Source organism: Punica granatum, chromosome 3, assembly GCF_007655135.1.
Source record: "Punica granatum isolate Tunisia-2019 chromosome 3, ASM765513v2, whole genome shotgun sequence".
Classification (NCBI taxonomy): Eukaryota; Viridiplantae; Streptophyta; class Magnoliopsida; order Myrtales; family Lythraceae; genus Punica; species Punica granatum.
In genome coordinates this window covers 10,019,397-10,030,289 of record NC_045129.1, presented here as the reverse complement: position 1 = coordinate 10,030,289, position 10,893 = coordinate 10,019,397, and the positions used below count along the sequence as shown (strand labels likewise).

Sequence of the window (10,893 nt, the reverse complement as noted above, 5' to 3'; positions counted from 1 at the left end):
TTAAATATTTAATTTTAGTCCATTTATGAACGTAGCAGGATGGCCTTTGTTGATGACAGATCTCTCTCTCTCTCTCTCTCTCTCGCTGGATTTGCCCCAGCAATTTACTTCCTGTGGTATGGGCGTTCACGCCCGTGTCTATCACGAAAAGAGAGAGTTTGCTGAAACTTTGCACTTAATTTGAGGAAAGCTTTTCTTCTCTCTCGGGTATACTGGACAAACCCATATTACACCGCATGAATGGTAGATTATTCAAGTTAAATCAGGAATATCTTTTGATGCCAAATCTCTCTTGAGAAGGATAAGTGCTATCGACACCAAATGATTAGAATGCAGGTGGCCCATAGAACACGCATGTCATTTTCTGTGTAGTTCAAATCTACCCGCCCGTACATAATTCTTAGCAAGGCAATTATAAAAATGAATACATAAATAATGAAGCAAAAGAAAATTGCATGAATGAATGGCATGTGCTGGTAATTTTGTGGATGAGCGGAGGGCAAAGAGAATAGCACCGAAGTGAATCTTTAGGGAGTAGGACAATGAAATGTATGAGATTTGTCTCATTATTGCCAACAGTCTCCGCATGTGAACTAGAGAATTATTGGACCATCTTGAAGAGCCAAAGTTACGTTATACACCGATTACTGAAAAATAATATGTATGTATGTATGTATGTATGTATGTATCTAAATTGAACTTTCTATTATTTTTGTAAACTATTTTGCGAGTTCATTACGATTGTCATTATTAAAACCGCTCAAACTCGACCCGATATACTGCTCTTTAAACATGCAATAATCGAATCGAAGCGGAGATGAGCAGTGATGAGAGAGCGGAGGCAGGGGCAAGGAGACAAAAGTGAATTAATCAGTGGGAGGGGAAAGGGTCACGGGACATCAACTGTTTCTGCTTGTCTTGTATCTTACCAGAAAGTTTCCATAAAGCTGATTAGATCAGGAGCATATTATTATGGTTCCTTAAAGAAAGCAAACATCAAATTGGACAACTTTGCACAACTTGCACAAGAATGAAACGGCTCCTTATAAAGATCAAAAACGTTTATGTCCGTCCCGACTCCATTCAATGTGTTTGATGAATGTGCTAATACTTTCTCCTCTTGTAAGTCGGATTTTACGGCTCACACGCTGTTTCACAAGTGCGAATGTAAAGTTCATATAAACTGCATGTGGAGACATTGAATTAAATTTGCTGGTACTGCGAGTGCTTATCCCGCAGACTGAAAAGCCCGAAAGTTCGATAATTCTCCCTCCCAAGGGAGAAACTGCTTGTCATTTTTTGAGGAGATGAACTAAAACTGCTGGCAAGAGAATAAATAATTTACATTACATGATTCCATGAACCATTTGTTACAATGCTAACAGGCATGATATTCTTACAAATGAAAAGATTTTGATTAGATCAATAATATGGACAGACAAATTTACATCCAACAATTACTACAGAGCTGTCTTGCTTATGAGCTCTAAAGAGGGGAAATAAAAGAAAAAGATGAACAAACCCACCCAGCATACTTTTAAATATGACCGGTCTGCCTTATTGCTCACGATGTCATGGGCATAAATGAATCGTCGTCCAGCAGATCCTCGATATTGATCACATCATCGAAATATGCTGTCTCCTCGTAACTCTCCGATGCCATTTCATGACTGGTCTGCATGTCATAGGGGAGACGAGGATAGAAAATCAGTGCACATTTATACGATTATTAAATAGAGGGAGAGCAAAGTCAATGTTGAGATTGTGGCTTTCTTATCAACAAAGTGAGGCCTGACTATAACATCTCGTGTGGGAAATTACTAGGAGAATAGATTACCAAGAGCCATATGCCATCATTTTAACATGGTGACTTCTCATGACGACTGTCCTTACAATCCTCATAATGCTAAACTAACCCACCCGAAGAACGGCAAGGTAAACTTAATTTCCCTAATTCAGATCATACAACTTTTCTTTTGCTCTTAGGAGAAAACCTCGAGAATGGGTCATATCATATAGTGAGATAGCCAGATTACCTGGGCTTCTTGGATCTCGTTCACGACGTTCAGTAACCTACTGTACTGATCTCTTGCCTCTGGGTACCGAACCATAGACTTCACCCTAGCAAGGAATTTCTGCACCCTTTCCTCCGTCTGCTTTCGACCTTCTTTCAGAAGATCAAAGTCATCTCCATTGGATGAAGTTGCATCCACCATGCTCGAGGAGGACTCAGCAAGCGCCTCCGATTTGAATCCACGAAGGCCGCTTCCCTTTCGTCTCCACCGCAGTATAACTTTTTCCAATATTCCAACAGACCATGTTATCTTCTTGTAATTCTTCCTCACCTGGTGGCCTCTCACATGGGCCTTTGCGCATGACGTCAAAGAGTTAGATGTGTTGAAGATTGAAAAGGCAAATCAGTGAAGAATATGAAGTCAGAGTTCCCACATTATGATACCATCCTTAGAAAATCCAGGAAATTGACCATTGTAACCAGAATGATCCAGCTTTGGCGACACATTATACAATTTGAATTCTTATCATTTTTCTTTTAATTTTGAATAATCAGAGTATGAACCAATTATTCTTAGTTGAACCCATCAAATTAGTGTTCCACAGCTCATTCAGTGTCAAATTAGGAGCCTATAGCTTGGTCAGTTAAATATCCAGGCCAAGCACTACGAGTTACAGCAGAAAGATTAGAAATAGTAAAGCAGTAAACCTGAATTTTCACGATTTGCCGGCGGATTGTCAAGAACTCCTTCCTGCGCTTCCACCCACGGTATTTGTTCTGGATACGAATTGCAGCAACATGAGCAGAGTCATCAATCTGTCCCAGCTTGCTGCCCTTAACTGCAACCATTGAAAGGGCTCGCTCGTTTGAGATCCCAAACTTATTATCGCTGTACTCTTTTAGCAGCTTTCTCTGGAAAGACTGAACCCTGAACACCTGATGAATTCGAGCAGCTGCCTGAGTAGCATTACAGACAGCAGCTAAAGAGTCCTTGAGTGAAAGCCCAGAAGGCAAGTCCCCAGCGCCACAAGGAGTAGGGCTTCGCTCTGAAATAGTCTGCACTGCTTTCCCTCTAGAACTAACAGAAACTTCCGCTTCCTTTTTATCCAAGTCAAGGGATGAGAGCTGGGCCCTCAGAGCAGATACTGCGAGATAACCTGCAATACCTTTGTGCCCATTGGAGGAGGCTAAGTCTGCAGGAGTCCTGCCTCCTGGGTACTTGGGAGTTGGGTCAGTTAATGCTCCAGGTGCTGCACCAAGTGACATAAGGGAAGCCACTGTCCGCTCTCTAACATATATTAAAAGGCAGATAACATAAGATTAAGAAGAACTGATCAGACGAATGTATTCTGTATCTAACTACGTCTATTGTTAAATCAAAAGGAGACTCATTACTCTCACTTTTCAGGAGACATACTGTTTTCAGAATGACTTGGTCCTTGTACCATCATTTCTTACTTTTTCATTTCCTATGGGTCGAACTACTTCATTATATAATTAAATTCATCATCTGAAAACACATTAAACTGTATCTTTTTTTTTTGTGGCATGAATTACAAATGTATTATAAAAACTCACAGGTAACCCTGCCTGTGCGTGATGCTAAGCAGAAGGAATCAACCCGTATCTCATCAATGAACTTTCTATATGAAACTGGACATGGAAAAATGGTTCCATGCAGATATATAGGATGAATAATTTAAGTTTAATTAGTGGCAGGAAACAAGGAAATAGAGAATGGTTACCTTCCACAATAGGCTGCCCAATGAAGTGCAGTCCAACCCTTCAAATCCCGAAAATTGACACTCACACCAGCCAGAATTGTTGGTTGTAGGGCCCAATCGTAGCCCAGAGCAGCTGCAAAATGTAGCACGCCTTGGCCTTCCTCGTCCAATACACTAGCACCCTTTCCGCCTTCTGCAACCTTCTCTAGCAGCCATGCATACAAGTTCTCCTTCAACAGCTTTTGCAGTAACTGCTCCTTCATTTTCTCCAAAGAGAACTCCTCTTCAGGGAGCTGTAACATTTGATCCCACCCGCAACTGTCCTCTTTAAGCAATGGACAGATTTTAGCGCTTAACTGGGACTTCTCATTTAGGCTTCCAAGGTCAGAATTAGGGCGAGGAACAGAGCTCAAAGATAGTAACTTTGCAAATCGCATCTTTAGAATCTCATTCATGCTTTCATTGTTAATATTCTCAGTATCCTTTTGGTTGACTCGGAATTCAAACTCTCGAACCTCACTGCATGCCAACCTGTTGGAACACGTGACATAAAAGGGGACCCTCCCCACCTTGTGAGCAGGAGCACGGCAACGAAGAACACCATCTGCTATAACCTCAGCTGGGACTTCCACTTCCCCAAACATACATGACCACTGGCACGCTGCTACTTCTTCATGACTTCTCAAGAATCTTCCAGTAATCAGGACCTGTACATGAGGCAGAATAATCATGAAGCATTACTACTAATTCCTTATTTGTTTATTAAGGTAAAGGTATCTATTTGTGTACCAGAATTTAGAGATATTTACGAGGCTGAAAAACCAAGAGAAAATGATAATTTAAATGACCCCTGAACCGGGAAGAAAGAAAGAAGAAACAATTCGCAGCAATATCCAACTAGCAGAACTGTCAGGTAGGTTTATTGCAAGTCACAGAACCAGATTAAGTAAAAAAATAAATAGCAATAAAATATACACTAAGAAAAGGACTGCCCTATAATATCTTCTTCGTCATTACCAAAATTAGAAATATATAGCAAATACTCAAAACAAGGACTAGAGATGAATGACAGAGTAGTCTAGAAAGCTTATATATTACCTTAATTTCTGAATTTGCATAACCCCAAATTGGTGAGAAATCCATGATGCTGAATAACTGGTCATGGGAAAGAGAAGGGCTTAACATGAAGGCATTTTCAAGCTCCTGGGAAGAAATGCTTGAATCAACCCCAGTTTCACCTTCAACAGTATCCCAGTAGGCCCCACTGCTGGATTGCATATGTATATCACTTACGTCTCCAAGTTCTTTACTCATCCATCGGTTGAAACTGTCCATCTTTTTAAGACCATCTTCTGCTAGGAGGATATCAGAAAATGGCTGTTTTAAAGAAGATTGACTTGCCTTTCCTTCTGCAATGACATCACTACTTGTTTCTGGCATCACAAGATATCCATTTCCTGCATTCGAATTCTCTGCATTCTGTTTGCTCGTGACATGATTTACTTCTTCCTCCTGAAATCTAGAAGGTGGATGGTATACTGAATTTGAATGCAGCTTGTGATCTTCAAGCCACTGAACACAATGGAAAATAACAAATTCAGAAACAAACTGGAATGCTCAATTATAGTAACCTAAGCAAGCTGTACTCATGTACCGTGCCAATGATTGGTAATATTTTCATAGTTTACAGACCTGGGATTCTTCTTGGACACTCGAGTGACTTCCAGGCTCCTGCTTCTTATCAAAGCTATCTGCAAAGAGCAGTCCCAGCGTATCATCTCCTTGTCTCAGAGTGGTCCCCGGGGTTTCAACATCAGCTGAGGAGAATAATGGTGGAGCAGGTAATGGTTCCCTTCCAGGGGCATAATTTCCCAAAACTTCATCCCAAGTGGATAAATCCAGATGTATCCTACCCTCAAATGTTAAGCCACCATCATTACTGTCACTGTCAAACTCAGCTGGAGTGAGGGAGAGAAAATTCATCCCAGGAATGACAGAAAGGTTTTCTTGATAATCATCTGCAGTAGTTGATGGTGTTACATGAGGATTATACGTGAGGTAAGAAAAATTAAAGATGCCACTAGCATATGCTAACATAGTAAGATGAGAGAGAACAAGATCACCTGAAGACAAAGAACCAAGTAAAGAGCAACATTAGGCTATACTTACTTGAACGTGCGACAGAATAACAATGATCAGAAACTCTAGAATCAACTTTTTCCATTCCAGCATTTTGTTGATAGGCAGCAACAGAGTGAAAAATGGAGCTTGCTTGGTTATCATAGGCTGTGGGAAATGTCAAACCCAAGCAGACATCAACAAAAAAGAAAAACGAAAGCAGACTGTGAAATTAAATTAGAAGATTGACCATCCGAAGATATTAACTTTATTTGGACATCCAAGGAAAAAAGTAGCCTTTGTTTTCTTTTTATGGACGTAAACCATCATAATCATTCATATAAAGGGGATGCAATGCTCGTAATTATATAAAAGAGAAGCACCAATTTCGCAGGAACATTAATGAGATTCATTAAGTCTAGAGACAGATGTATGTACCATTTGTAGTCATGATGGGAGAAACTATTATGTAACAGAGCCAAGGATCTAGCTCAGAGAAGTCACCTGATTCAGTATCCTCATACTCTGATGCTTGACAACTGGTTGAGGCTGTTGTATCAGTGGCCTCCGGCCGAAGTTGGTAATTGTCTTCGTGTAAATCATAGGACAGAGAAGTATCATTCTCATAACTGGCTGCAGGTCCAGTTTCTTGGGAATTGGCAATCACTTCTTCAGATTCTCGAATACGGTGAATATTCATCCTATTGCCCTGCAAAATGGGTTTAAACGCTTAACTCAGTTCAGATTCACTTAAAAGAAATCAATGCGGACATATAAGGACTTTGGTTTTCCGAATGCATAAATGACATAATATTCTTAAAGTATCTGCACCAATGATGTTATAGCTACTGAGCACGCCCTAACAAGAATGCCTAAAGGGGTTACATCACATTGTAGACTCTCAGAGGCCACAAGTAGGATTAGACAAATTAGCAGCTGAATATGCTTTTGGCAGATTCTTTTGCAGAAGCAATTGGAGATTTTTTAAAAATGCAGTGCTTGTAGAAGTCAAGCAGAGAGGAGGACATAACCTTCACTTCAAGGTAGTGGACCAGGACAATGTTCGAATGCTCCCTGCATATAGGTCATGTATAAGCCAAGAAAGAAGAAAGACAGCATAGCTGATTTTAGATGATCATTTGCTAAATCCAATTATAGCATTTATACAGATATTGATACTCACTCTTCAAGCAACCAATAACAGCGTCTTTGAAAGTTTTCATTGTCTTCTCCGTGAGCATAGTAGCAATGCAGGACATCGATACTTCCAGCCTAATAATATAATACAAACATTCGATCTGTAAAATAATTTTATCATTTAATAGGTAGACAAGGGCAAGGGTTACCACTTACCAAACATTTACAGATTACATTGGCAAGGGCATGAAAAATCATTGTTAAGGGTAGACATACAATGCAAATAACACCCTTGCCTCCTATCAATAGACGCTACCAAAGGGAAGCTGATCCGAAACCAAGATGGTGGTGGATGCATAAAGTGAAGCATGGAAGACGATCTCTTCCTAGTCATACATAGCTATCTCTGAGAGGTTTCCTTACCTTGAGCCTTTCATGAGCTTCTTTTACCGTCTTTCCATCCTTTTTCTTCCTCCAGTTATGACCATCTTTTCTAAAGTACCTTAATACCTTCCGATCAAAAAGAAATAAAGAACCACCTGAATTCACAAGTAACTGTCAGTTTGTTATGTATTTAAATTCTTTATAAAGATGAAACTAAAATTAGCTTGCCAATGGACAGGACCTCAGAAAATTTTCAAAATGGCAAATACAAACATTTTAGTACACATTTTTGAAGTCTCTACTATGACAATAAATATTTTAACTATTCAGCATATAACCAATCATGTACGGGTTAGTCTTCAATAAAATGAGTTGAAAAGTGAACGTATGGTACCTTCAGAAAATTAGTTGTGCTTTTTAATGTAAATTATTTGACCTCAAGTAATGGACTTACATTTTACATTATTATCTTGAGTTATAAGTAAAATACATGGAGCTTTTTTTTTCTTTCCAAAAATGCGAATATGTGTCATCCATCTATTCGGCCGGCAAGTAAAGGTCTCATATCTTCATTTTGGATAAACCTATCATAGAATTTTTGACCATTCACGGACATCAAGACAGCTCACTGTTCTATATAAAAGTAAACTGGTGAAAAGTCCTGTTTTTCTATCATCTCAGAGTTCAACACCATATTATTGCCTTAGAGAAAAAAGACAATAAAAACATGATGTCTATGAAAGGCCTGAGAATTTGGTTAGTTAAAAATAACAAGGAGGAGGAATTTAATCATTGATGTCCACCAACCCACTCATCCAAAAACAATTTCAAAAGAAGTTGCAGGTGAACAAACCAAGAAGTAATGAGAATTTGGGCATGATATTAACATACTTCGCGGCATACTAGCAGGCTCTGGAGCAATCCGAAATTTCTTATAATTTTGAAGAATTTCACAAATTTCAGCAGGCCGCAACCATCGACGCTGCGCCTCCAAGAGTATCTGCCTGATATCTGATCTCAGACACATCAACAACGTATAAGTTCCTTTTAATAGAATATTGGCTCCGTATCAAATTATTTCACTCGGTGCCAACTAACTCAACCAATTTGAAACAAAAATGAATGAAGTATTATAAACAATGCCAATCTCTTAATAGTTACCACTCACAATTTCCAATTCCTTCATCTAGTTTCAACTTCATCAAGCTAAGCTGTATCATCCTGCTAGTCCACCACAAGGCCAAGCCCTGTTCTTCCCCCTTTTCCCCCTTTTTTCCCAATGAAAGGTCATAGAATAATTGTTTGCTTGAGATTTCCTATTTTAGATGAGATGCGTGCATATCGAACTTTTGGATATATTATTGCAGGTACTCATCAATGCTATTCCTTCTCTCTGCATAGATATGACGCTTAAATGCTCACATGAGGTAGAGAAACGAATTGCAGTATTTGGTAAGAGCCTAACTGAAAGACTCGAGTGAGATCAGCAAATAACTGAACTTTTGAATTGCCACGACTTTGCTTCAACAGTGCAGAGGAAACAAACAAGCGAACTTGCGAGATTTTCGTCCGTGCCAGAAGAAAAAAATGGAGAGAGAAGCTCGAATTGCATCACCGAATTAGCAGAAGCCAACGTTTCGAAATCGGAGGGAAAAGATACGATTGAAACACTTAAAGCAGAAGCTGAGCTTCAGGGGAACAAAACTCCTACCAGGCTGGTTGCTGGCGCCGTATCTCCGAGTGTCCGCCATGGATGCGCTGTTACGTTCGCCGCGATCTCAAAAGGAAAAACCGCCAAGAATCATGAAAGATAAGCACTTTTCTCCCCGGATCAGAAAAAGCTTCGGTAGCAGACTGACTCTGTGCCGGAACTGAGGAAGGAAGGAAGCTTGCTCGAAGGAATTGCCACCGAAGCGAGGGGCGAAGAAGAAGAGGATTTTTCGAGGGTGGAGAGAGAGGATGAACGTCGCCGTATCTTGTACTGAGGAGTTCTGAGAGAGAGAGAGCGACTGTTGCAGCTGCTCTCTTTATATTACGCTTTTCCAGTGAAGAAGAGAGAGAGAGAGAGGATGATGGACGAAGGAGACTTTGGTCAAAGTTGACGTGAGTATCGCCTTTTGTCCTTTATATATTTTTTTCCCTTTTTTTTGTTTTTGCTATAAATTGAAGCGCGTATATAATTATAAAAAAAAAAAAAAAACGTTTTTGCTTTTCCTTTCTTGGAATTTGGATTTCATTTTCTTTATTCCTGTACTAAATTTTTCGACGTATACTTTTATATTCAAAAATAAAAAATTCTGACTAATACAGTTGAATCCGGATTCAATACTAAATTTTGTGTGTTAGTTGTAATTCATCTCCCAATAAATTTTGAATAACCCAGGCATGATATTTTGTTAACTAAGTTCCAAATAAATAAATATATAAATAAGATCGAATATTATTCTTTTTTTATTCTTTTTATTTTTTTGGTAAGGCTTGAATATAACATTTTCAGTGCTTCTACAGCCGTGGATGCATGTGAACCATGTATCTCGCTCACCCATCCAATAGTTAAAGATGCAAGGTCCTGATAATCCCATGTCCTCTTCGAATTTCCCTTACACTTCACTTGCATTGTAATTGGTCCAGTCGACTGCATAATTGATCACACAATGAATGTTATATTGATTATTACATTTCATTACGAACCATTTTGGTTACCTAAGAACTTAATATTGGATTATCACATTCCGAGCTCTATTTGATTTTCAAATAATAATTTAACTCTATCCAACTCAACTTTATTCTTTCTAAAATTCAATAATATAATCATTATTATTATTTTCTTTTTCTTTCATTTGATAATAATTTATACTATACTTTTTCCTAACCATTTTTATAATCAAATTTGTAATGATAAATTCCACATCTATTTCCACATCTATATATACATACATACATATATATATATATACTTCTACACGTTAATATATTTGTCAATATTTGCAATCATTGCACAAAATCAAGTTGAGTTGAATCACTATGCTTGTGTTTAGTTTTCGAGTTGGATAAATGATCCAACTCAACTTGATTTTGTGAAATGATTGCAATCGACAAATATATTGATGTGTGAGAATATATATATATATATGTATATAGATGTGTGAAAGTAAATGTAAATTTATTATAAAAAAATTTATTTTGAAAATGATTAGAAAAAAGTATAAGTGATAACGTATTATTAAATGGAAGTTTAAAAATGGTCAAAAAAAAAGTATGAGTGAGAAAATATTATTAAATGGAAGAAAAAGATAAAATAATTATTATTATATTGTTAAATTTAGAAAAAAAAATAAAGTTGAGTTGGATAGCGTTAGATTATTATCCGAAAATCAAATAAAGCCTTCGACTTGAAAACCAAATGCAAGCTAATTTGACAAAGAGATACTTATGGCTGCCTATAAGGTAGGATAGACTCTCTACCGTCTTGAGCCACATCTAACGATGAAATTCTCACATTGAGGTTGTTCCCAT

General features: G+C 38.2%; 1 protein-coding gene across 2 annotated transcripts; it reads right to left on the bottom strand.

Annotated features, from left to right (window-relative positions):
• Nucleotides 1-1,319: 1,319 nt before the first annotated feature.
• LOC116199665 (calmodulin-binding transcription activator 3) lies at nucleotides 1,320-9,412 on the bottom strand. 2 transcript variants are annotated; one of them, XM_031530122.1, is made up of 13 exons: nucleotides 9,089-9,412; nucleotides 8,269-8,388; nucleotides 7,417-7,532; nucleotides 7,040-7,128; nucleotides 6,888-6,930; nucleotides 6,361-6,565; nucleotides 5,908-6,024; nucleotides 5,431-5,756; nucleotides 4,837-5,310; nucleotides 3,760-4,445; nucleotides 2,723-3,302; nucleotides 2,037-2,366; nucleotides 1,320-1,675 (listed from the first exon to the last, which is right to left on the bottom strand). In XM_031530122.1, exons 1-13 carry the CDS (start codon nucleotides 9,126-9,128, stop codon nucleotides 1,565-1,567), a joined length of 3,237 nt encoding a protein of 1,078 aa, XP_031385982.1. In that variant the 5' UTR covers nucleotides 9,129-9,412; the 3' UTR covers nucleotides 1,320-1,564. The 2 variants fall into 2 exon arrangements, with proteins under 2 accessions (XP_031385982.1, XP_031385983.1); XM_031530123.1 differs by lacking the exon at nucleotides 8,269-8,388 and having other exon boundaries at nucleotides 9,089-9,411.
• Nucleotides 9,413-10,893: the final 1,481 nt, after the last annotated feature.